This window comes from Eumetopias jubatus, unplaced genomic scaffold, assembly GCF_037043125.1.
Source record: "Eumetopias jubatus isolate StellerSeaLion01/CBP00866 unplaced genomic scaffold, mEumJub1_p1.0 scaffold_16, whole genome shotgun sequence".
NCBI lineage: Eukaryota > Metazoa > Chordata > Mammalia > Carnivora > Otariidae > Eumetopias > Eumetopias jubatus.
The window spans coordinates 50,229,347-50,255,838 of NW_028274822.1; the positions used below are offsets into that span (position 1 = coordinate 50,229,347).

At 35.7% G+C, this 26,492-nt stretch overlaps 1 protein-coding gene across 5 annotated transcripts in view; it reads left to right on the forward strand.

Annotated features, from left to right (window-relative positions):
- The window catches only part of ROCK1 (Rho associated coiled-coil containing protein kinase 1), a 153,013-nt gene that overhangs the window by 107,189 nt on the left and 19,332 nt on the right, over positions 1-26,492 (forward strand). For all 5 annotated transcript variants that reach the window (XM_028092520.2, XM_028092522.2, XM_028092521.2 and 2 more), the window contains 9 exons: positions 1,036-1,142; positions 2,336-2,486; positions 7,356-7,516; positions 8,689-8,873; positions 10,849-10,918; positions 12,508-12,602; positions 19,008-19,173; positions 20,108-20,201; positions 20,651-20,739. In XM_028092520.2, coding sequence (XP_027948321.1) covers positions 1,036-1,142; positions 2,336-2,486; positions 7,356-7,516; positions 8,689-8,873; positions 10,849-10,918; positions 12,508-12,602; positions 19,008-19,173; positions 20,108-20,201; positions 20,651-20,739 — 1,118 coding nt within the window. The remainder of the gene's footprint in view (positions 1-1,035; positions 1,143-2,335; positions 2,487-7,355; positions 7,517-8,688; positions 8,874-10,848; positions 10,919-12,507; positions 12,603-19,007; positions 19,174-20,107; positions 20,202-20,650; positions 20,740-26,492) is intronic.

A 26,492-nucleotide genomic window follows, 5' to 3' on the forward strand; every position in this document is an offset into this window, starting at 1 on the left:
CACCTGGGTGGCTCAGTCGGTTAAGTGGCTGCCTTGGGCTCAGGTCATGATCCCAGGGTCCTGGGATTGAGTCGCACATTGGGCTCCTTGCTCAGTAGGGAGCCTGCTTCTCTCTCTCTCTCTCTCCCTCTGCTTGTGCTCTGTCAAATAAATAAAATCTTTAAAAAATAAAAAAATAAAGTCTAATTTTAAAAAAATTAGATTCTGTGTATTAAATCAGTGTTTGTTAAATACTTATGCATTAAAAACACATAAGGCCTCAAGCATGTTCTAATGAAGAGAGTTAACCAAATATATGAGTTGCTACCATTGCATGGCATGAGCCTGAGGTGGTAGGTTAAAACTAAGCTTTGTTAGAGCACTTGAGTTCCTTAAATCTCAGTTTCCTATAAAAACAGAGTATGGCTTCATTAAGTTTAAGAGTAATTAAAGGCTTTTCAGAATGTCTGGCTCATAAAGAATACTGAAATACTTGCCTTAATTAACTAAAGGGTCTTACTCTTAATATGGTGGAAAAGAACACTTAATAAAAGGACTCATATCTGATTTCTGGACCAAGCTCAGGCCCCATCTCTTTGACCATTTGTGAAATGAGGAATATGTACTGGATGATTTCCAATTAGCATTAACATTTTTATTACTGCATATTGTAGTTATTGTATATATTACCAAGAAGATATCAAATAATTATAAATAAAAAGTTAATATTTTGATAATTAAAAAATTAATAATACTTTATAATTTAATAAAATCTACCTAATCAGGAAATTTAAAATTTTTGTCTTTTTTTTAAAAGATTTTACCTATTTGTTTTAGAGAGGGAGAGAATCTCAAGCAGACTCCGTGCCAAGTGTGGAGCCCATCTTGGGGCTTGACCCTGAGATCATGACCTGAGCAAAAACCAAGAGTCCAGTGCTTAACTGACTGAGCCACCCAGGCGCCCCTAAAACTTTTTTATCTTAATGATCATGCTGAAAAAGAAAAACAGACTTCTTTTGATGACTTTGTTATTTGAACTTTCTTCTCACTTCATAGCTCGAATTACATCTTTACAAGAGGAGGTGAAGCATCTCAAACATAATCTTGAAAGAGTGGAAGGAGAAAGAAAAGAAGCTCAAGACATGCTTAATCACTCAGAAAAGGTAAACTATTTAACCTGTACCAATTATGAGATATTGTGTACTGGCTATCAAATATTATAATGTATTTTTATAAAATAGCTTTCATTCCTAATGTTTATATACTTGCATTTCTAGAAGTTTTTATGGTTAGTGGTGGTTTTGTGGGGGTGTATGTGTGTCTTATTTAGTGCTTTTTATTGTGTTATTTTTGTTTTTAACCTTGAAGGGTACTAGATGTTTGATATTATCTTATCATGACAAATTATTTTGGTTTGGAAATTCCTTTCATGTAGAATTTTTCCTCCATGTTTTTGTACTTGGGTAAGATGAAGGTGCTGAACCTTACTAGCCTTACAAAAAAAGAAAACAAAGGATAGGTGTATGATAGACCATGTATGCTTTTTCCATTTTATTGGTAAAAGTTACAAAGTAGAAAAAAGCATATATGTTTGGCCTTTGCATATAGTTTTCTCACTAATCAGAAATGTCATTGGTTATCCTCTGTCCTTACTTTGCTGAGAAAAGGATTAAATAGATAATATGCAGATCTGGCTCTCACATTTTCAATTCCTCCCTGAAATATAGGTTTACTAGATCCTCAGATAAAGGATCAGAAAATGCACCACTTATTTTGTCCTTTGGACAGGTTTTGTGATAATCAGAGCAGTATGTCTAAGCCTGATGTAAATGTGGATGTAGGAAGAAAGATGGAAGAATAGAAGATGCACCCAATCAGAAATGGAATACATTTTGACTTGTCCTTTTTTCAAGGCAATGTAAATCTAGGTGTAGATTTAATTTAAACATAATTTAATGTAAACTAATGTAGATTTAAATCTAAATTTAAATTTTTTTAAAGTGGCAGCAAATATTTTTTTAGTGAACCAAAGAATTGTCCTGTTCATTTCTGATTCTAGCAGTGAGCCCTCTTGAATATAACCACCACCATAACCCTGTTGTGGGGGTGTGTGTGATATTTTGCTTTTAATTGTATATGCTTATCATGATTTTTAAAGTAAGATATTATAAGTAATATGAAATAAATAAGAAAGCATAAAAAATAAAATTATGTCCTAAATAAAAATATTTAAATATGGTGTCACATTTCAGGTCCATGTGATTCATGTATTATCTCTTATAGAATATTAAATAAAGTAAGATTTAATCATGTGTCTTTTACATAGTGTATTACATAACTCATTTCCATTTTACAGGAAAAAAATAATTTAGAGATAGATTTAAACTATAAGCTTAAATCATTACAACAACGTTTAGAACAAGAGGTAAATGAACATAAAGTAACCAAAGCTCGTTTAACTGACAAACATCAATCTATTGAAGAGGCAAAGTCTGTTGCAATGTGTGGTAAGTGTCAGTTTTAATATTTTCTACATGATTAGTTTTTAAATAATGCCTACCAAAAAAATTTATTTAAAATTTCATTTTATAATAGTATAAATGCTTAAAAATGATAAATTGTGATCTAGTAAAAAGATACTTTTTCCTCTTTTGATACCTTCTTTTTTTTTTTTTTAAGATTTATTTATTTTAGTGGGGGTGCAAAGGAAGAGTCTCAGGCAGACTTCCCGCTGAGCATGGGGCCTAATCTCACAACCCTGAGACCTTGACCTGAGCCGAAACAAAGAGTTGGGACACCCAACTTGAGCCACCCAGGCACCCCAATACCTTCCATTTTATTAAATTTCACCTTCTATTTCCCTCATTCTGTTATCCTCCATTTCCTATACATGTCAGTGGAATCTCTCTTTGGTCCCAATTTTTTTTGCCCTTTTCCTTTATTTTTTTCCTGGTCCATTGTGGAACTCATTGTCTTTTAGTTCATTTGTTTTCTTGCTTTGTACCCTCAATTTTCTAATTCCTTTGTATTTCCACTATACTGGGTATGCCTCTAAACACAACCTTAGATCAGACCAACCAACTACTCTCTTCACTTCAAGGAGTTCTTTAAGTGGGGCTTAGCCCAGTGCATTATCTCCAACTTCAGTTGATCTTTCAGTTTTTAATACATCACTCACTGTCCTTCTCTCAGACTTTTATTTCTGTTCTCAGACTTCTATGCCATTCCTTTATCATTCCACTTTTAGGTGAGCTTTTCTCCTATTTCAAAAAGAAATAGTGAAAGCATAGGTGTGAACTCCTCAAAGTCTTGTTCTCTTAATCAGCCTGTCCTGTTTCTTTACTCATCTTCATTGTCTTTCCTCTCTTCTTAGAAGATGTCGACCCTCCTCTTGTTCTGGCTAATCCGTGCTAGCTGTACTCAGATCTAGTCTCTTCTATCTCCTCTTCTCTCTTTTTCTCTTCTTAATCCTTAACCTTTCTCCTCCACTGAATCCTTTCTTGTTTGTTTGTTTGTTTTTTAAGATTTTATTCATTTATTTGAGATAGAGTGAGAGCGAGTGAGAGAGCGAGAGAGCACGAGCATTGGGGAGGGGTAGACGGGGAGAGGGAGAAGCGGACTCTCCACTGAGCAGGGAGCCCACTGCGGAACTTGATCCCAGGAGCCTGGGATCATGACCTGAGCCAAAGGCAGACGCTTAACTGACTGAGCCACCCAGGTACCCTTGAATCCTTTCTTGTGAACATGTGCAAGTCTCTTCCATTTAAAAAGAAAAAAAAGGGTGGGCACCTGGGTGGCTCAGTTGGTTTTAAGTGTATGCCTTGGGCCAGGTAGTGATCCCAGGGTCCTAGGATCGAGCCCTGCGTCAGGCTCCCTGCTCAGTGGGTAGTCTGCTTCTTCTCTCCTTCTGCTCCTCTCCTGCTTGTGCTCTCTCTTTCTCCTCTCTCAAATAAATAAATACAATCTTTAAAAAAAATAAATAAACCCCTGATCCTTACTGCCACTGTTTTATTCCATCCCTTTAGAGCCAGACTTTTAGAAAGGAGTTTTCCTTTTTTCACCTTGCACTTACTTCTTTGTAACCTGCTACAATCTGGAGGTGTTACTTGACACTTTAAATTCAGTTCTTTCAAGGGATGCCTGGGTAGCTCAGTCGGTTAAGTGTCCGACTGTTGATTTTGGCTCAGGTCATGATCTCAGGGTCATGCGATTCAGCCCCACGTCCCCACGTCTGCTCTGTGCTCAGGAGTATGCATGAGATTCTCCCTCCTCCCCTCCCCACCACTTGCACACTCTCTCTCAAAATAAATAAAATCTTTTAAAAATATATTAAATTCAGTTCATTCAAGGGAAAGCTTATGATTTTGTATGTCAAACCTGCTTAATCTCTTATTCTCACAATACTAGTTAATGGCTATATAGTTTAGGAGCCCAGGCTTGGAATCAAACAAATCTGTTTTGCCTCTTAGCTATACTGTGACTATTAAAAAGATACTAAGTGAACAAATGTATGTAAAGTGCCTGTACATAGAAAGCTTTCAATAAATGCGGGGCTCCTAGGTGACTCAGTTGGTTAAGCATTCGACTAACTCTTGATTTCAGCTTAGGTCATGATCTCAGGGTCCTGGGATCAAGCCCTGCATCGGGCTCCACACACAGTGGGGAGTCTGCTTGATGATTTCTTTCTCTCCCTCTTCCCCTTCCCCTCCCCCTACTTGCACACTCTCTCTCTCAAATAAATAAATAGAAAGTAAGAGAGAGAGAGAAAAGAAAAAAAAAACAAAAGCTTTCAATAATTGGGAAAAATTATTATGGTTAAAGGTGGTGATATTCAACATCCAGGAACCCAAGCCAGAAGTCTGGGAATCATTCAGCATTTCTGCTTCCAAATGATATATACAATATATTTCTCTTTTCCTTTTCTCTTTTAGTTCATGGTGATGTCATCACTTTGCTTGATCTATTGCAGTAAACTTTTAATTATTACTATGCCAGGAATTATTCTACTCATTGATCTATTGTTCCCACTTAGGCCAGAGTGATCTTTTTGAAATTTAAATCTTACTGTGCTGGTCATTCTTAAAATCCTTTTGTCTTTTCACTATTTGCAAGATACACATCAGACTTCTTATGACATAAAGAATCTTTGAGTTAGCACTTAACCTGTCTTTATAGTCTTACTGCTCTGCACTTTCTTATGTGTATCTCGTGATTCAGCCATATTAAACTACTTTTATTTCTTTCACATATGTTAATTATTGACTGTCTACCATAGGCCAGGCATACCTGGGAATATATACCACAGAGTAAGACTTACAAGAACCCTACCTCTTAGAGATTATATTCTGATGGTGGAGATAAACAAAAAAAGCAAATAAATGAAAATAGGTACAGATTGTAGTTATTAATATGAAGAAAATATCATGTGATAGTTTCTAAGAGTTGCTATGTTAGATGGGGTTCTGAGGAAAGGCCTCTCTAAACTAATACTATTTGAATCAAAATGAACCTCCATTGAAAGAGCAGGAGGAAGTATGTTCCAGGCCGAAGAGGTGATAAGTTCAATACCCTTATTCTAAGAATAGTGGATAGACATTGTAGTGTTTTGAGCTGTGCTGGAAGGTGTAATTTATGTTTTTAAAAGACCACTCCTACTACTGTGTGGAAATGGTTTTGAGAGAGAGAACAGTTTAAAAGGGGAAATCAACTAGAAGGCTCTAATCTATAGGCATTGATGGGTAGTAGAGCTAGAAAGAAATGGAGATACAGAAGGCAAGAGTTGGTAAGGAATTGGATGGAAAGAGGAAAAAGGAATCAAGAAAGACTCAGGCTTTTTAATTTTAACAGCTGGACAGATGTTAATATGTTTTAACATTGAGATGACTGAGATAGGAGGGATTTGGGAGGGGAGGGAAATAAAGTTGTCTATTTAGATATGTTAACTTTGAAAAGCATATTAGATATGTGGGTGGAGATGTCAAATAGTCATTTGTTATATTATAAATCGAGCTGAGAGGAGAGGTATCAATTCAGGAGTCACACACATAGAGCTCTATGCAGAACCCGATGAGATCAGCTAAGGGAAGAATAAAGGCAGAATAGAAAAGGAATCATAAGGAGCCCTTAGGTAGTCTAACATTTGGAGGTCAGATAGAAGAGGAAAAACCAGCAAAGGAAACCAAGAAAGAACAGCCAGAGGGGTCACAGGAATGCCAAAAGAGTGTATGGTATTAGAACTCGAAGAATATTGAAAAAAATGAGGAAGTTGTTCAATATATTGAATTTTGTTAAGGTCAGTAAAGATGAAGACATGAATGTTGTGTGTCCTCTGCGTTTTACAAGATGGACGTCATTGCTTATCATACGAAGCAGTTTCAGCAGAATGCTGGAGATAGAAGAAATGGAAAGTAATAAATGAATAGTAGATGAGGCACTGGAGACAAATGTAGATAGCCCTTTCAGAAGTTTGTGCACAGAGATGGATGGCAGCCGAGAAGGGATATGAGATCAGTAGAGGATATTTTAGGAGGGGAGATAATAAATTAGATTATTATGTTGATGAGAATGATTCAGTTGGGAGCAGGAAATTGTTGAGGCAGAGAAGAGATGAAATAATTGAAGAAACAAAGTCCAGAACAGAACTGGATAGATTTATGTTTGATTAGAGACAGGAATTAAGAGGTGATGATTATTGGTGTGGCTAAGTTTGTAGGTTTGGGGGGAAAGATGAGGAAGTTCTATTGGTTTCTTTTTTGTCACCTAGAGGGCAGTCTCTGAGGATGGAAAAGCAGACTCAAGTTTGAGTCATTTGGTGCAGCTTACTAGTTGCAAGACCTTGGAAAAGTTAACCTCTCAGAACCTTAGTTACCATATCTCAAAAAAGGAGCCTTACTGTAGACTAGTAAGTTCTGGTAATGATTAAAGTAGGTATACTACCATGGAATCTTGTTTATCTGAGATGCATAAATTAGAATTCCTATCGGCCTTAAGTCTACTGTTCTGGAACAGTGCAAGGTATAGATTAATAATCACAGCCTTATTTTTCTGCTTTTATCTGAACTATCCCCATTTTTCTTATTAGTTCACTTTTTTCCCAGCTATATTTTCATCTTCTGGTCTGAAAATGGCACTGAAAAATCTCTCATATCATTGGGCATGGGCTGGATTTAGAAGATTTTATTACTTTATTTTATAACTCCCTTCCTTTAGAGATCCTACTATACAAATAATTCAGATAACCTTAGGACTTGTATAGTGAATAGCTCTGTTAGAATCCCAGGATAAAAACAGTAGGGATTTTTGGCACCAATTTGTCTTATACAGCCCTTGAAAATGAAAGTATGTATGTTTGTAACTCTTTTTTTTTTTTTTCACAGAAATGGAAAAAAAGCTGAAGGAAGAGAGAGAAGCTAGAGAGAAGGCTGAAAATAGAGTTGTTCAGATTGAGAAACAGTGTTCAATGCTAGATGTTGATCTGAAACAATCTCAGCAGAAGCTCGAGCATTTGACTGAAAATAAAGAAAGGATGGAGGATGAAGTAAGAAAAATATTACTGGTTTTGTTCGTCTTATAAAAGAAACAATTATAAGTTATGACTGAAAAGTCATTATCTGAAATTTAAACAGCGTAGAGGAGATTTGAATAAAATAACCTGTATGTATATGTGTTCACTGCTGTAAGGTCACCGCTATACCCTTACCTCCTAGGATTTTCATCCACAAATAGTTAGTGAACATTCACACTGTAGGTTCTATGCCATTTTGCACTATGACAGTACAACTCTGTAGAAGTGTTATAGATCCTCCCCTGAAGAATCTGACCATCTGCTTTTTTTTTTTAAGATTTTATTTATTTATTCTGAGAGAGAGAGAGTACACACATGAGAGAGAGCACAAGCAGAGGGAAGGAGCAGAGGGAGAGGAGAAGCAGACTCCCTGCTGAGCAGGAAGCCCAAAGCAGGACTCACTTCCAGGACCCCAGGATCATGACCTGAGCCGAAGGCAGACGCTTAACCGACTGAGCCACCCAGGCGCCCATGACCATCTGCTTTTTTAAAAAAGAAAAACAACCTTTATTGTAAAGTTACCCCGTTATCCCAGAGAGGAGCAATTGCTCTTAGATTTTAAGAAAAATGTTAAACCACAGAGTCTTGAATGGTTTAGATTGATAGAAAGCACAGGGTACACTTTTAGAAAGCAGTAAATAAAAAGATAAAATGATATTATATTCTTGTGTTTTATTATATGTATTTTAGAAATCACTTATAAGATTTAAAATAATCAATTCACATATATAAGTTAGAGAAGGGAGAGAGAGAAGACCAGAATAATCAGGAAAGACTTCTTTAAAGGAGTGATGAGATTCTACCGTTATTTAAAGGTTGGGTGGGACCTCAAAGGTTGATAGTTTGAGAGTCAGAAGCCAGAGTTGGTAAAGGGAACATTATCAGTGATGAGGATAATAAAAGAGTGGTTAACAAGAGAAGATAGGGAAGGGAAGGACAAAAAAGGACTTGATATAACCAGAGAACAGACATACTGAGTGGTCCTGGGAAACTTGGAGACCAAAGTATTGATAAAATTACCTCTCTCCCTTTGCCCCCTGCATCCTCCGCGTTCTCTCTCTCTCTCTCAAATGAATAAATAAGTCTCTCTAAATAAACAAATAAATAGTGAGATATAAGATCCCAATTACTTTTCTCATTCATAGGTTAAGAATCTATCCCTTCAACTGGAGCAGGAATCAAACAAGCGACTGTTGTTACAGAATGAATTGAAGACTCAAGCATTTGAAGCAGACAATTTAAAAGGTCTAGAAAAGCACATGAAACAGGAAATAAATACTTTATTGGAAGCAAAGAGATTATTAGAATTTGAATTAGCTCAGCTTACAAAGTAAGCCTCAAAAATAACGTTTTTCTTTTTTGTGTTCTGCATTTGCTTATGTTTGATATTTTATGTGTGTGGAAATAATGTATTTGGAGTTTGTGAAAGGAAAATTCATTTAGAAATGAAAGAATTTACTTAACAAAGGTTTGCAAGGGAGCCTTAGTAAATAAAAAGTAGAGATCTTTGAGAGGAGAAAAAAGGAGATCATCAAGGCTACTTACTGACTTTACTGTTAAACTGAAAGCTACAGTTTTGTCATCTGACTTCATACCCACAAGTCGTGTTACTTCACACTAGAATTACAAAAATCAGGGATAGGATTCAGTACCTTATGGGAAATGTTCAGTGTTTCTTTATTTTAGAAACTAGAGTTAGACATGATGACCCTGTATTTGTGTTGTTTTGTTTCTTTGGTTCATCTCAGAACGCAAAGTACCTTTTTTCTTCTACTCTGAGATGTGATGTGTTCACTTACTTGAAGTAGAGACAAAGCAAGGTGTTGTTTGTGCTTTCAGAATTTGTATAAAGACATGCTTCAGAAATTTAATGTCAAAGATGAGTGTATCTTATGCCAAGTCATGTGTTTTTTATTTCCTCTAGATTATGTTACAATATCTTCATTTGCCACCTTCATTTACAGCATAATAATTCTTGAATAAAATTATCAGTTTTTGTTTTGTTGGATTTATATTGGCGAAATTTTTCCCCCTTTTAGATCCATCATTTTCACATAATGTGTTTCGTAGTTTTCTCCCAAAATAACTTCCACTCAGCATTCAGTAAACATCTGTTATGTTCTTTTATCAACCATATGGCTTGGTAGATGCTGAAAATACAAAGCTATTACTATCTAATATGAAAATCTAGGAGATGCAGACAGAATTGTTTATCCTTGAGTGTGTATGTTTGTGGGTTGCATTGTCAGATAACAGATAACTGTCTTTTCTGTTTCTATGTGAATTGTGTTCATGTGTGTATTACATATATATGTAGATGTGTCTGTGTTCCTCCTCCTTTGTCAGTTATTGTTCTTGCCTCCTTTCTTGTTTCTTACCTGGTTTTTCATTTCCAGCCCCACCCCCATGCTTTATTGGCCATCATGTATAGTATTATATGTATATATAATGTATAGCATGTATAATATTCTTTTTTTAAAATATTTATTTATCTGAGAGCAAGAATGAGATAGAGCAGGAGAGGGGGGAGGGTCAGAGGGAGAAGCAGACTCCCTGCTCAGCAGGGAGCCCGATGCGGGACTCGATCCCGGGACTCGATCCGGGGACTCCAGGATCATGACCTGAGCCGAAGGCAGTCGCTTAACCAACTGAGCCACCTAGGCACCTGCATGTATAATATTCTTAATATTTATTAAATATTTTCATGTCCCCTCTTTTTATTTGCTTACTTTACTACATAAGATATTTAAAATGTATCCCTAAAGGACACCTGGGTGACTCAGTCGACTAAACTGCCTTCGGCTTGGGTCATGATCTCAGGGTTCTGGGATCAAGTCTTGCATTGGGCTCCTTGCTCAGTGAGGAATCTGCTTCTCTCTCTGCCTGGAGCTCCCCCTGCTTATGCCCTCTCTCTCTTTCTGACAAATAAATAAAATCTTCAAAAAAATAAAATAAAAATAAAATGTATTTTAAGAATGCTTTTCTCTATTAAAACTTACCAAAAAAAGTATCATTTTTATTTTTGCAACTTGGATTAATCCACAGTTAATATTCTCCTGAAAGTCACATTCAGTGGAAAACAGTTCCCTCTGCTTTGCACAATATCATTTTATAAGGAGCAAAATGGAACCAGACAGCATGACCCGATCAAATATAATAAAGTAATAATGTGTAATGAAATATGATTTTTAAAAACAAAGGTCATTTTAGAATACCTTTTTATTTTTAGCAACTTTAATAAATAAAGAATAATATAAAGCCCAGGGTAAATAGCATTCATTTACGGTTTTCTCTTTTACCTGAAGACAGTATAGAGGAAATGAAGGACAGATGCGGGAGCTCCAAGATCAGCTTGAAGCTGAGCAGTATTTCTCGGTAAGAATCATTTTTAACACTTGGCTTAAAACAAAGTATTAAGATTTTTAATGTGAACTCTGACTTTTTTCCAAATGACCGTGAAGTAGTTTTCTCCCCCTTTTCATATCCCCATCTCTACATTTCATTTCTGAATCTGAGTTCATGGTCTGTGTAAGTTGTAAAGAAATGACCATTTCTGTGAAATATTTCTAGAACTGCCATCAAACTAAAGCTATGTGTAAGACTTCGTTAAGGGTTTTGTTTGCCTGGTAGCAAGCTTGGGTGGTTGGAGTATCAGTATTTTCATGCATGGTTCATGTATGCACATTACATTTGTAGGTGTAACTGCATACAGTTATAGGTATAGTTAATGCTCAAAAGCTTTGGTCTTGTTTTAGCTCTCTGTATGCACTTCATGCATCTATTTTGCTTTTTTCTCCATAGAAGTCATTCTCTTACTGGCTGCAAGGCAGGTTATTTTCACTACCACTTTAACATTTATAGCCAGTGCTTTGAGATGTTATTGAAGCCTCTGCATTTTTTGTTTCTTTTGGTTGCCAAGTTTATACTCCACCATTTCAACTTAACATTTACCTAGCTTCTCCATTACTGTGAACACTAGCAGCTGCTTTTCCTACAAGTCTTAGTGCACTTAAATGAGAGAGTTTGAGTTGTGCTGGTGAACATGCCCGAGAAATCAAGTGAACAATATTGGAAATAATGATTTCCTAAATAAAGAATCTGAACACTAGTAGAGCTCTACAGAACTTTCACGTGTTCAGAGCTTCATGCTGTACTCTGCTGATCTCCTAATAAACATGGTGACTTTCTATTTTTTGCCTATTTTTTTCTTGGCTTGTTAGACTATCAATGAAATATGTTTTTAAATTTTTTAAAAAAATCAATATTGTTAAAAAAATCTTTCCCTGGGTAGAGATTAACCTTAACTGTTCAAAGTGTTATAGTACTGACTTCTGCAGAATGGTCTATAATATCATGCACACTTTCTTGTTCATATACTTTCACAGAGTAATCATCTAGTACCTTTTTTATTTACATGCCCATTGAAATATTTGTATTTTTCCCCTAGAGGAGTGCTATTTCTTAGAGGGATAAATAAGTTTACAGTATAAAAGTAATTCTTCACAGCTATTTGCTGGTCCTTAATATTTTTTCTCCCTTATCTTTTATATGAAAAAGGATAGTTTACAAAAAAGACTGTGGAACTAGAAGTTTATTCTGTAATCACAGCATCTTAACACAATATGGATCTAATGCTTACTCATAGCATATTTTACTCAGCAAAATATTTTTTAGGTGTATCATGTCATTTGTATCAATACTTCATTCCTTTTTATTGTTTAGTATGGATACTCCACAATTTTTAAAATTCATCTGTTGATGAACCTCTGGTTGTTTACAATTTGGAATAATGCTGCAGTGAAAATTCATATATAAGATTTTGTGTGGATATATGCTTGCATTTGTCTTGGGTAAATACTTGGGAGTAGAATTGTTGGATTGTATGTTGTTTAACTTTATAAGGAGCTACCAAACTTTTTAAACTCCTCATAAACACTTATTTCTTCTAATCACTTACTTTGCAGACACTTTATAAAACCCAGGTAAAGGAACTTAAGGAAGAAATTGAAGAAAAAAACAGAGAATATTTAAAGAAAATACAAGAGCTACAAAGTGAGAAGTATGTTCATCCATTTTTCTTTACAACAAGAATCGCTATTACAACATAGCATTCTTTAAGTTTAAAAATAGGGAGTAGATGTGCCATTATTCTGATGGGAATGGTATAGCAAATCTTATTAGGCTAATTCAGAACAAATCAAACTAAATTTAGACTAATTTTTCTCTTTATGGTGAAAATGTCATACAGTAACGCTGTGGCAATTGTATAGAGATTCACTAAACTGTGATAGTAAATTGTTTTCAGGGGTCTCTCAATCTTTAAACATCTATTTGTATATAAATATTTCATACTGTACTTGCAAGTCATTATTTTATGCTAGGTAAAGTTATTTAGGATCTCCCTCTTAGTATTATTAGGCAGGTTAAGTTCCATTGCATATCTGCTTAGGGCCTTAGAAGAAGACCTAAAGCTATTTAAGTGTAACAACTTCTTATAGCTAGGTGGAACAGACATTAGAACTAGTTTTCTGACATTTTTATGTTCTCTTTCCATATAGAAATTTTAAAAATTTAACCATTTTATTGCTGAAACAAAGAAATACATTAACTATTTTAACATGCACAGTTTTATGAATTATATGACAAATATCATTATAATTACCACCCATGAAAGAGACAGAATCTTGCTATCCACTTTAAAAGCCCACTGTATTCCCCCTCTGGATTATGCCTTCTTCCCTCCCCACCACTGAATAATCACTATCCTGACACTTATTTGTTGACGGAACTGGATCATTTTTCTTGTATAGTTTTCCTCAGTTGTACTGATTTTATTGATTCCATTTCCACAGTTAGTTGGACATTTTTGTCTGGGGTTTCCTGCAAATCTGTGGTTAAATCTACAACTGTGTTATCCAGTATGGTAGCCCCTGGTCTTATGTAGCCATTTAAATTTGAACTTTAATTTATTTAAGTGAAGTTTAAAATTTAGTTTTTAAACTAAATTTTAAATTTTAGGTGCTCAACAGTCATATTTGGCTAGTGTTTACCATATTTGACAGCACACGTATACAGAACATTTCTATCCTCATAGAAAGCTTTATTGGACATCCCTAACTGGGAGTCTTAGTCACATTCAAATCTGATTTTAGAGGGGTGAAGACTGCCTCATACATAACCTTGTACTGTCTGGTTACTTCTTTTTTTTTTTTTTTTGTCTGGTTACTTCTTTGTGTTGTTAGCAACCATGGACACTCAGTGCTTAGATCTTTAATATATTTAGTGGAGTCTAAGGTAGGAGCAAAGGTACATTTCCTGGTTAGTCTCTGTGAGAGTGACAGACCCCTATTAGTCTATTACCTATCATTTGTATGGTGTCTGCAGTGTAATATGCAATCCCATGTTGTGTGCATTCACTGTGAAGAGGGCACCCAATCCTCTACATACTATTGTTCTATAGGGTTGATATGTTTGCCCTTGTTTGATCTATTTAAAAGAAACATATCACCACTAGTGTGCTAAGTACTGTGCTTCATGCCAGTGATACAATTATTAGTAAGTTATGGTTCTTACCCTCAAGTACTTCAGAATCTAGTCAGGAGACAAATATAATTAAGGTAGTTGTCTATGACAAAGTGCTAGAGATTGACAAGGTGGTGTCTTAGAAAGCTTTATTCTTTAGAGTAGAGAATGGATTGGAGGCAAAACTGGTAGATACAGGAAGTTGAATTATGTAGCCATTGGAAAATCTAAATGTAAAATTATAGTGGAAGTTGACAGTAAAAGGAGAGGCGAGTACATGGGAAAAAGAGGAAGTAGAAGCAATAGGACTTGTAGATTTGGGAGTGTGGGGATAAAAGTTGGGGAAAATTTCAGGTGGATTCTCAAGTTCCTGACCAGGGCAGTTGGGTTGATGGTAGCACTGGTTAAGGAGTTAAGGAATGCCAAGTTTGTGAAATGAGGGGAGACAAGATTTTTTCCATTTCAGACCTGTTGAGTTTACGGTGCCTATGGGTTGTCAAAGAGAAATGGTTCTGAAATTGCTTCAGAGCTCAGAGAAAAAGATAAGGACTTGAAGCTGATTTGACAGTCATTATATACTAAAACAGAGATAGATGAGATTTGTTAAGGTGATTGTGTATATCAGAGTTTATAAACTCATGAACCTATGGTACCATACATGTAACTGATTTGAAGCTAGTTGGGTGTGTTCATTGTGTGAGTTGTGAGTATCATATAACAGACTGAAGAATTCATCTCAATTCTAACCACTTGCTGCTACATGGTAACACTGATCCAGTATTTCAAGGTCTGGTTTTTCAAGAGAAGCCAGAAATCTGAATTTTTATGTAAAATGTTGGCCCAAATTTATTTTAATTTTATGTCTGGAGGGAGATGGAGATGGACTCATTTGACCCTCTTAGGTAACAAGTTGTAACCCCTAGTGTAGGATGAGAAGACATAAAGGCTGACGATAGACTACTAGTGCCTATACTTCTAAAGAAAGGGCAGAGGAAGGGAAAATAAGTCACCATTGAGATAAGGAGAAAAGTAGAGTAAGATCACAAAAGCTCGGGGGATAGAATACTTCAAAGAAGACAAGTGATTTAAAGTGCCAAATACTCAGAAAGGTCCAGTAAAAAAAAGTCCATTATGTTTAAGGTTGTTAGTTATCTTGTTGAGAACAGTTCCTAAATGGTAATGAGAATGGATACTAAAGTGGATTGAGACATGAATGGTAAGGCTAGAAGTGGAGACCAAGTGTAGACAGTAGCCACATTTACCTCCTTACAGTTCAACAAACTGGTCAGTTACTCTTCTGCCTCAGGGCTTCTGGACTTGCCCTCCCCTCTTCCTGGAACATTTTCCTCTGAGTATCCACATGGCATGCTCCTTCACCCTCTTAAGGTCTAGGTCTAAATGTCATCTCAGAGGGGCCTTCCCTGGATATCCTTCTTAAAATTGTGCAAACATCCCCCACCCCATTACCTTGCTGCTCAGTTTAGTACTTCCTTAACCTATTTTACTTTTCTCTGTGGCCCTTATCCCTTCCCAATATATTATAGAACTTGCTGACTTCTTTTACTTACTGTTTTTCTTTCTGCTAGAACTTAAGTTCAGTGAAGGAATTTTTAAGTGTTTTGTCCTTTACTCTGTTTCAGTGCTATATGGATAGCATCTGGAATTGTACCTAGAACACAGTAGATGGTCAGTAAATCCTCATTAAATTAAAAAATTCAAGAAATGTGGTTACTGAGGCAAGGAGATAGAGCAGTAGCTGGAGGAGAAGTTGAAAGAGAGCCATTTCTTTTTAAAGATAGCAGAAATTTGAACATATTTAAATGAGACATGGGAAGGAAATCATAGTGGGAAAAGTTGCACATCTATTCATTGATTGAAACAAAAATTTCTGAGCACTTTCTGTGGGCTGGAGACTTCTGGGTATTTTGAATACAGCAGTGAACAAGAACAAAGCTCCTGCTTATAATCTTATATCCTAGAAGAAAAAGGAGTGGTTCATAAATTGATTTCATTAAGGAGACAGGAGAATAAAGGTGACGGATTGGCCATAGGCATCAGTAAAGACAGGTCTTTAATTTATGGAGAGTTGTGAAGGAAGTCTGGATGGTTATAGTTGCAGAGTTTTACCCTGAACCATCTCATTGTTCTTCCTTTCTCTTGCACAGTTGCATAGCCAGGGATAGAACTATAATTTGGGACAAATAGGTTTTCTGGCATTTTAATATATAACTTAGATACATTTATCTGATTTGGATAAAAGCAGGAAGCCCAGGTAAGAATATGTTATCAGTCTCCAGCCCTTGTGATATAATAGCTCAGAACTACCCCTAGCATCACAGACTTAACATTGGCAGTACTTCCTCTCTTTTCCTAATGTACTAACTTCCCTACACTTCGAGACAGCTGTTTTGTATCTTCTCCTTTCTCCTCAGATCTTCAGCAGCCTGTCCTCATCCTCACACTCAACCAATGGCCTTGCTTCCTAGAAGTACTCTGTCCCACCCTCACAGCTACTAACCTATCTGCCTCTGTACCTGTAAACCCTGCCTTCCTTCTGACTGATGTCAATGAACAAAATGTGCTTTTAACCACCTCGATCCCATACCTTTCTGCCTACTTAAGAATATGACTCCAGGAATCCTCACCTTTCCTGTGTCCATTTTTTTCCTTTGTATAGTCATTCTCACTGTTACGTAAACATACAGGTAAACATTTCTATAAAAAATAACCATCTTTTAAGTGCATTTTACTTCCAGCTACTGTCCTTTTTTCTGCTTCCTTTTGTAGCAAACTTCTTTGAAAGGTGACATACCATTTATATTCAGGTCCTCTTCTCCCTTTCTCTCTCTAGCTCAATCCAGACTTTTTCACTCATCACACTACCAAAATAACCCTTCTCAAGGTTACTGATGAGTTCCTAATAGTTAAAGACAGTAGTCAGTTCTCAGTCCTTATCTCATTTAACAGTAGCAGTTGACATCGTTGATTACTCTCTCTTGACAAAATTTCTTCATTTGGCTCCTGTGACACCAAATGGTATTTTTTTCTTATTGAACTAGCTACTCTTAACCTCCTTTGCTCCTTTGTCCCTTCCCCTCTCTGAGACCTTTAAAGTTTGAAGGGCCCAGGGGATCATTCTTTCCTTGTTCTCATCCAGCCTCATGGCTTTAAATAGCATCAGTGTACAAGCACATTCTCCCCTGAATTCCAGACTTGTATGTCCAGCCGTCTGCTTGACTCCACTTGAGTGTTTAATAAGCATCTCATTTTTAACATGTCCAGAAAAAATTCCTGATTCCCTTACCTTGCCAACCTGTTCCTCCCTGTTTTCCCCATTTCAGTATTAGCAATTCTCTTGTTTCCAGTTGTTTAAATAAAAAACCTTGAAATTATCCTAGACTTCTTTTTTTTCCTTATACTGTCTGTGCAGTCCATTAATAAATCTTCCTAGCTGTAATTTAAAAGTATATCCAGAATCTGATCAGTTCTCACCACTTGTACCATTTCCCAGCCTGATCCATACTGCCACCATCTCCAATTTTGGAACTTTCATTAGTGTCCTAGTGATATCCTTCTGCCATTGTCCCCCAACAGTCTGATCTTAATACTGCAGCCAGAATGATCTTTTTAAAACAGAATACTCAAGAGTAAAAGCCAAAGTTCCCTATACTGTCTTAGAAAGCCTTTACAAGGTCTGTTCTCTCTCCCCACTTCTCTTAATACATTTCTCACAACTTTCCTTCATCTCTCATTTCACTGGCATTAGCTTCTTTCAGACAAACTTAGGGCATTTGTTATTAGATGTTTTCTTCCACCTTATTGTATTTTCAGATACCTGCATAGCTCACTCCCTTACTTCCTTCCTATTTCTTCTCACATGTCTTAGCAGAAGAGGCCTCCTTGATCACCCTGTGTAAAATATCACATTCACAGCCTCTTCCACCTTTTTTGTTTTATTGTGTTCTCTGTAGCATGCTATATATTGCTTGTTCATTTTTTTTTAATTGCCTGTTTCACCCCGCTAATATGTGCTTCCTCAGGGCAGAGACTCTGTTACTCCTGTATGTCTTAATTCAGACAACAGTGTTTGGCACATAGTAACCATTTAGGTACATGTTTGTTGGACAAATGAATGAGTTTTTTTGGTTTTTTGGGTGTTTTTTTTGTAGTTAGTATATGTTTCTCTCCTTAGGTTTGAGACAGAACATTTCATTTGTATTATTCCCTTAGTAAAAAATAGATAGAAGTCCTTCACTCATTCACTTAGCAAACATTTATTGAGCACCTACCATATATAGGGGAGATACAGTTATGACTCAGATAGCTTATTGAACAGAAGTTCTTTAGGAAGAGCAGTCAAATTGGAATGATCTGGTCCTGGTCTGAATGTCAATTCCAAAAAGCTTTGAAGTATAATTCCCAAGGAACATTTCTAGAATAGTTTATAGTGGTTACAAATCTATTTATAAGTCGTCATAATCTCATTACGTTTCAGAACTGAAAGGGACCTCAAAAATCATTTAGTTTAACTCTCTCATTCTACAGATTTGATTTCTTTGAGCCCCAGGAAATGTAAGAAATTTTCACAATGTCCTTACCCAGTTAGTGAAGGACAGGGATAAGGGTCAAGGTCTGGCCTCCTGGTTTACAAGCCTATTACTTTTCCTCTGTCCCATGCTACCTTCCATTGTAGGAAAAGGAACAAGTTCCTTTTCAAAAGTAGACTGCTTGCCATTGCTTTACCACCTTTTCTTAGTTAAGCATAACAGCAGGTACAGGTTTAAAGAGTTCTTTTATAGTTTTTCAAAGTGTTACAGGTGAAATTTATTACTTTTATAGAATTTTTGCTTTGGATTCAAATAATGGATTTTATTTTAAGCAATAAAATACTTCTTATTGTTTAAATATAGTTGTCTTCATTTCTCTTATAAATCTATTGCAGGGAAACTCTTGCTACTCAGTTGGATCTAGCAGAAACAAAAGCTGAGTCTGAGCAGTTGGCTCGAGGGCTGCTGGAAGAACAGTATTTTGAATTAACCCAAGAAAGCAAGAAAGCTGCTTCCAGAAATAGACAAGAGATTACAGATAAAGATCATACTGTTAGTCGGGTAAGTGTGATTGTCAGGTAAGTTTTAGACTGAAATTTATCTAAATCAAAATAGGTCACATCTTAAAGTTTTAGGGTATGTGTGCATGTGTATTTACTTTGACTTTATTTATACACAGTGGTCAGTCTATACTTATGTATAAAATAGTTTATATAATCCAAAACCATTGTTAATGACTGAAATTCTTATTCAGTGTAATGTGTTTTTTCTCTTTCTGGCTATAGATCTTAACTTATTTTATGTGAAGAAATGCTTGGGTTAAATTCATTTGTTGTATTTTCTTAATACATTGCAACTGACTTTGTGGCCAGAATTCTATAAAACTCAGAGAAACTATTTAGGGCTGAGAAATTCTTTATGGATATCTACAAATTAATTCTAGAAAACCAGTACTATGATTACCTATTCCTGAAATACTATTGTCTGTATATATCATGGGGATTGAAAGGGGAGTTAGATTTTTCTTTTGAAGTCATCAAGTGCTCTGGTATAAGTAGTCTTGGGTTTGAATCTTAGCTTTGCCACTAAGAAGTTACATGGTCTTGGCAATTTATGTTACTTCCTTAAACCTCAGATTCTTCATCTATAAAATAGAAGTAATACCAGAGTGCCTGGCTGGCTCAATCAGTACAGCATGCAACTCTTGATCTTGGGGTTGTGAGTTTGAGTCCCACATTGGGGGTAGTTTACTTTAAAAAAAAAAAAAGAAAGAATACCTATTCCACAAGATTCTTACGAAGGTTAAATGAAATATATTTTAAGATAAGTATATCCACATATGTTAAACCAGAAACCAGGTGTTTTTATAATAAAGCAGTGTCTGACTTGTCCACATCTATGGAGAATGCAGTTTTTTTTTTTTTTTTAAGGTTACTGTTTTAAATACAAGACTAGCGAAGTGAATGTAACTTAAACCTTTGTGTGTTTTGTTAAGCTTGAAGAAACAAACAGCATGTTAACCAAAGATATTGAATTATTAAGAAAAGAAAATGAAGAGCTAACTGATAAAACGAGGAGGGCAGAGGAAGGTACGTAAGGTTATTTGTTTTTTTCTTTTTTAATCATAATGTTTAATCAAGTTCAGAGATAAATCTTGAGATACTTATATTGTGTGTTAAGTTTTTGAAATATTTGTTTTCATATGTTAAATAACTTCTGTAGCCTTAAGAATTATCTTTGTAGAACTTAAATGTTCTCATCCCCAAAATTGGTAAATATGTGAGATGATGAATGTGTTCATTAACTCGATGGGAGAATCCTTTCGTAATGAATACATGTATCAAATCATCATGTTGTACAGCTTAAGTATCTTACAAATTTATTTGTCAGTTTTACCTCAGTAAAGCTGAACAAAAAAGAATTATCTTAATGAAGCTACTAAAAATTATGTAGTGTATACTAATTTGAATAATTAAGAACATGTTAATTTGGAACACAATTTAATATCATATAATAACACTATATAATTTATTAACAGAATATAAATTGAAGAAGGAGGAGGAGATCAGTAATCTTAAGGCTGCCTTTGAAAAGAATATCAATACAGAAAGAACCCTTAAAACGCAGGTATACATACTCTCTCAGCCTTTTCCATGTTTGTATTTGAATATCATATATTCAGAAGTTATTATTTGTTTTCTGTGTACTTTTTCTTAAAACTTAGGTTATAATGTTCAAACTTTTCATTGGAACAAATAATGTTATATTCTTTCTTCATTAAATATAAAAGACTTTCAGGAAATTGGATTTCAATTGAGTTAAGAAAAAAGATGTGATATAGATAGATAGATATGGAATAGTACTCAGCCATTAAAAAAAAGAATGAAATCTTACCATTTGCGACCACAGGGATAGAACTGCAATGTATTATGCTAAGCGAAATAAGTCAGTCAGAGAAAGACAAATACCGTATGATTTCACTGATATGTGGAATTTAAGAAACGAAGCAAATGAATATAGGGGAAGGGAAAAAAAAGAGAGGGACACAAACCCTAAGAGAGACTCTTAAATATAGAGAACAAACTTAGGGTTGCTGAAGAGGAGGTGGGAGGGTGGGCTAAATGGGTAACAGGCATTAAGGAGGACACTTGTGATGAGCACTGGGTGTTATAGGTAAGTGATGAATCACCAAATTCTACTCCTGAAATTAATATTGCACTGTATGTTAACTAACTAGAATTTAAATAAAATCTTGAAACAAACAAACAAAAAAGTAGATCGTCTAATCATTTGACTAGTAAGAACATATTTTGGATTGTCCAGAAGACCTGTATTTGACAAAGGAAAACTTAATGAAGAGAAAACACTTGACTAAAGCCAAAAGAGAAGAACTGGGAATAAATAAGAAACTATAGGGGTGGCTGTATCATTTTGCTGTGTATTTAATGATGCAGCTAGATCAGATTTTTACACTAAAACTTGATGTCTTATCATTTTACTAAGTTATCCAGTAGTTTAAATTTTCATAAGGTATTGCATACCTCAGTTGATTTTTTTGGTAAAATAAATATTTTTTACCTTTTTTGTTTGTTTTGTTTATTCGCCAAAGAGAGAGAGAGAGCATGAATAAGCCGGGAGAGCAGCAGGCAGGGGGAAATACAGGCTCACCGCTGAGCTAGGAGCCTGACGCCAGACTCAATCTTAGGACCCTGGAATCATGACCTGAGCCGAAGGCAGACGCTTAACAGACTGAGCCACCCAGGCATCCCAATATGTTTTACTTTTTTATTTAAATGATTATAATAGCTTCTTTACCACTTAACTACTGTCCTTTTCAGCAATTTTTCATGTTGCAACCAGATTAATCTTTCAAAAATATACTTAATATCTGTTGAAAGTCCTTCAGTGGAAGTTCTACTTACCTTTAAATTCAGAGACCATGAAGAAAAAATATTGATGTTTATTACACAAAAATTCAAGTTTCTGGAGTCCAAAACAACTTAAGTTGAAAGAAAAAAAGTAAATTTAACCCAACCACCTATCAGCCTAGTATTAACAAATCATAATACATCCATGCAATGCAAAGGAGTCATTAAAAATAAATGAAATAGTTGGTACATCTCTAGGAATGCATCCACTTCTTCCACATTATCTAACTTGCTGGCATATAGTTGCTCATAATATGTTCTTAGAATTGTTTGTATTTCTTTGGTATTGGTTGTGATCTTTCCTCTTTCATTCATGATTTTATTTATTTGGGTCATTTCTCTTTTCTTTTTGATTAAGTCCGGCCAGGGGTTTATCAATCTTGTTAATTCTTTCAAAGATCCAGCTCCTAGTTTTGTTGATCTGTTCTACTGTTCTTTTGGTTTCTATTTCATTGATTTCTGCTCTGATCTTTATTATTTCTCTTTTCCTGTGGGATTTAGGCTTTATTTGCTGTTCTTTCTCCAGCTCCTTTAGATGTAGGGTTAGGTTGTGTATTTGAGACCTTTCTTGTTCCTTGAGAAAGGCTTGTATTGCTATATACTTTCCTCTTAGGACTGCCTTTGCTGCATCCCAAAGATTTTGAACAGTTGTGTTTTCATTTTCATTTGTTTCCATGAATTTTCTTTAATTCTTCTTTAATTTCCTGGTTGACCCATTCATTCTTTAGTCGGATGCTCTTTAGCCTCCAAGTATTTGAGTTCTTTCCGACTTTCCTCTTGTGATTGAGTTCTAGTTTCAAAGCATTGTGGTCTGAAAATATGCAGGGAATGATCCCAGTCTTTTGGTACCGGTTGAGACCTGATTTGTGACCTAGGATGTGATCTATTCTGGAGAATGTTCCTTGGGCACTGAGAAGAGTATGTATTCCGTTGCTTTGGGATGGAATGTTCTGAATATATCTGTGAAGTCCATTTGGTCCAGTGTGTCATTTAAAGTCTTTATTTCCTTGTTGATATTTTGCTTAGATGATCTGTCCATTTCAGTCAGGGGGTGTTAAAGTCCCCCACTATTATTATATTGTTGTCGATGTGTTTCTTTGCTTTTGTTATTAATTGGCTTATATAATTGGCTGCTCCCATGTTAGGCGCATAGATACTTACAATTGTTAGATCTTCTTGTTGGACAGACCCTTTAAGTATGATATAGTGTCCTTCCTCATCTCTTATTACAGTCTTTGATTTAATATCTAATTTGTCTGATATAAGGATTACCACCCAGCTTTCTTTTGGTGTCCATTAGCATGGTAAATGTTTTTCCACCCCCTCACTTTCAATCTAGGGGTGTCTTTGGGTCTAAAATGAGTCTCTTGCAGACAGCATATCAATGGGTCTAGGTTTTTTTTATCCAATCTGATAGCCTGTGTCTTTTGATTGGGGCATTGAGCCCATTTACATTCAGGGTAACTATTGAAAGATATTAATTTAGTGCCATTGTATTGCCTGTAAAGTGACTGTTACTGTATATTGTCTGTGTTCCTTTCTGGTCTATGTTACTTTTAGGCTCTCTCTTTGCTTAGAGGACCCCTTTGAATATTTCTTGTAGGGCTGGTTTCGTGTTTCCAAATTCCTTTAGTTTTTGTTTGTCCTGGAAGCTTTTTATCTCTCCTTCTATGTTCAATGACAGCCTAGCTGGACATAGTATTCTTGGCTGCAGATTTTTCTCATTTAGAGTTCTGAATATATCATGCCAGTCCTTTCTGGCCTGCCAAGTCTCTGTGGATAGGTCTGTTGCCAATCTAATGTTTCTACCATTGTAGGTTACAGACCTCTTCTCCCGAGCTGCTTTCAGGATTTTCTCTTTGTCTCTGAGACTTGTAAGTTTTACTATTAGATGTCGGGGTGTTGACCTATTTTTATTGATTTTGAGGGAGGTTCTCTGTGCCTCTTGGATTTTTATCCCTGTTTCCTTCGCCAAATTAGGGAAGTTCTCTGCTATAATTTGCTCCAATATACCTTCTGCCCCTCTCTCTCTTCCTTCTTCTTCTGGGATCCCAATTATTATAATATTGTTTTGTCTTATGGTATCATTTATCTCTCGAATTCTGCCCTCATGATCCAGTAGCTGTTTATCTCTCTTTTTCTCAGCTTCTTTATTTTCCATCATTTGGTCTTTGATATCACTAATTCTCTCTTCTGCCTCATTTATCCTAGCAGTTAGAGCATCCATTTTTGATTGCACCTCATTAATAGCCTTCTTGATTTCGAGTGGGTTAGATTTTAGTTCTTTTATTTCTCCAGAAAGGGTTTCTCTAATATCTTCCATGCTTTTTTCAAGCCCAGCTAGTATCTTTAAAATCATCATTCTGATCTCTAGTTTGGACATCTTACTAATGTCCATATTGATTAGGTCCCTGGCAGTTGGTACTGCCTCTTGTTCTTTTTTTTTTTTTTTGAGGTGATTTTTTCCGTCTTGTCATTTTGTGAAGAGGAGAATAGATGAATGAGAGAACAAAATGCTAACAAGGTAACAACGTCCCAGAAAATATACACTAAACAAATCAGAAGAGACCTGAAACCGGGGGAAAAGAAAGGGAAAGAAAGAAAAAAGAAAAAGATAAAAACAAACAAACAAAAAAACAGAATATGATCAAATATGGTCAGGCTGGTGCATAGATCAGTGCCACACACTAGATTTTGGGCGTATTTTGGTCTGTTAGAAGAAAGTGCCTCCCAAAATTTTAAGGAAAGAAAAACTTATATATGTACAAAAATAAGGGTTAATACGATGAAGGGATGGAATATGACTGTAAAGATGGAAATTATAAAAGATTTTATAAAAGGAAATGATACAAGTTGGTTGTAAAAAGGAAGAAGAGGATTTAAAAAAAAATGGAGAGAATGTGATCAGGCAGGAGACTAGAACAAAGCCATACACTAGAGATTTAGGGTATATTTTGGTCTGTTAGAAGAAACTGTATCCCAAAATTTTAAAGAGAGAACAACTTACATATATATACCAAAAATAAGGTTAACTACTATGAAGGGATAGAATATGACTCTAGAAATGAAAAATTAAAAAGATTTTTTAAAAAAGGGATTGATAAGATGTTGGTTGAAAAAGGGAAAAAGAAAAATTCAAAAAAAAAAAGGAAAATTAAAAAAAAAATAACTTTGAAAGATGTATCAGCTACCAAAACTGAACCAGGAAGAATAGAAAACCTGAACAGACCTATAACCACTAAGGAAATTGAAGCAGTCATCAAAAATCTCCCAACAAACAAAAGTCCAGGGCCAGATGGCTTCCCAGAGGAATTCTACCAAACATTTAAAGAAGAATTAATATCTATCCTTCTGAAACTGTTCCAAAAAATAGAAATGGAAGGAAAACTTCCAAACACGTTTTATGAGGCCACCATTACCTTGATCCCAAAACCAGACAAAGACCCCATCAAAAAGGAGACTTACAGACCAATATCATTGATAAACATGGATGCAAAAATTCTCACCAAAATACTAGCCAATAGGATCCAACAGTACATTAAAAGGATTATTCACCACGACCAAGTGGGATTTATCCCAGGGCTGCAAGGTTGGTTCAACATCCGCAAATCAATCAGTGTGATACAATACATTGATAAAAGAAAGATCAAGAATCATATGATCCTCTCAATAGATGCAGAAAAAGCATTTGAGGGCGCCTGGGTGGCTCAAGTTGGTTAAGTGACTGCCTTCGGCTCAGGTCATGATCCTGGAGTCCCAGAATCGAGTTCCGTATCGGGCTCCCTGCTCAGCAGGGAGTCTGCTTCTCCCTCTGACCCTCTTCCCTCTCGTGCTCTCTATCTCTCATTCTCTCTCTCTCTCAAATAAATAAAAAAAATCTTAAAAAAAAAAGCATTTGACAAAGTACAGCATCATTTCTTGATCAAAACTCTTCAGAGTATAGGGATAGAGGGTACATACCTCAATATCCTAAAAGTCATCTATGAAAAACCCACAGCGGATATCATTCTCAATGGGGAGAAACAGAGCTTTCCCCCTAAGGTCAGGAACACAGCAGGGATGTCTGCTATCACCACTGCTATTCAACATAGTATTAGAAGTCCTAGCCACAGCAATCAGACAACAAAAAGAAATCAAAGGCATCCAAATCAGCAAAGAAGAAGTCAAACTCTCACTGTTTGCAGATGATATGATACTTTATGTGGAAAACCCAAAAGATTCCACCCCAAAACTGCTAGAACTCATACAGGAATTCAGTAAAGGGGCAGGATATAAAATCAATGCACAGAAATCAGTGGCATTCCTATACACCAACAACAAGACAGAAGAAAGAGAAATTAAGGAGCCAATCCCGTTTACAATTGCACCCAAAACCATAAGATTCCCAGGCATAAATCTAACCAAAGAGGCAAAGAATCTGTACTCAGAAGACTGTAAAATACTCCTGAAATA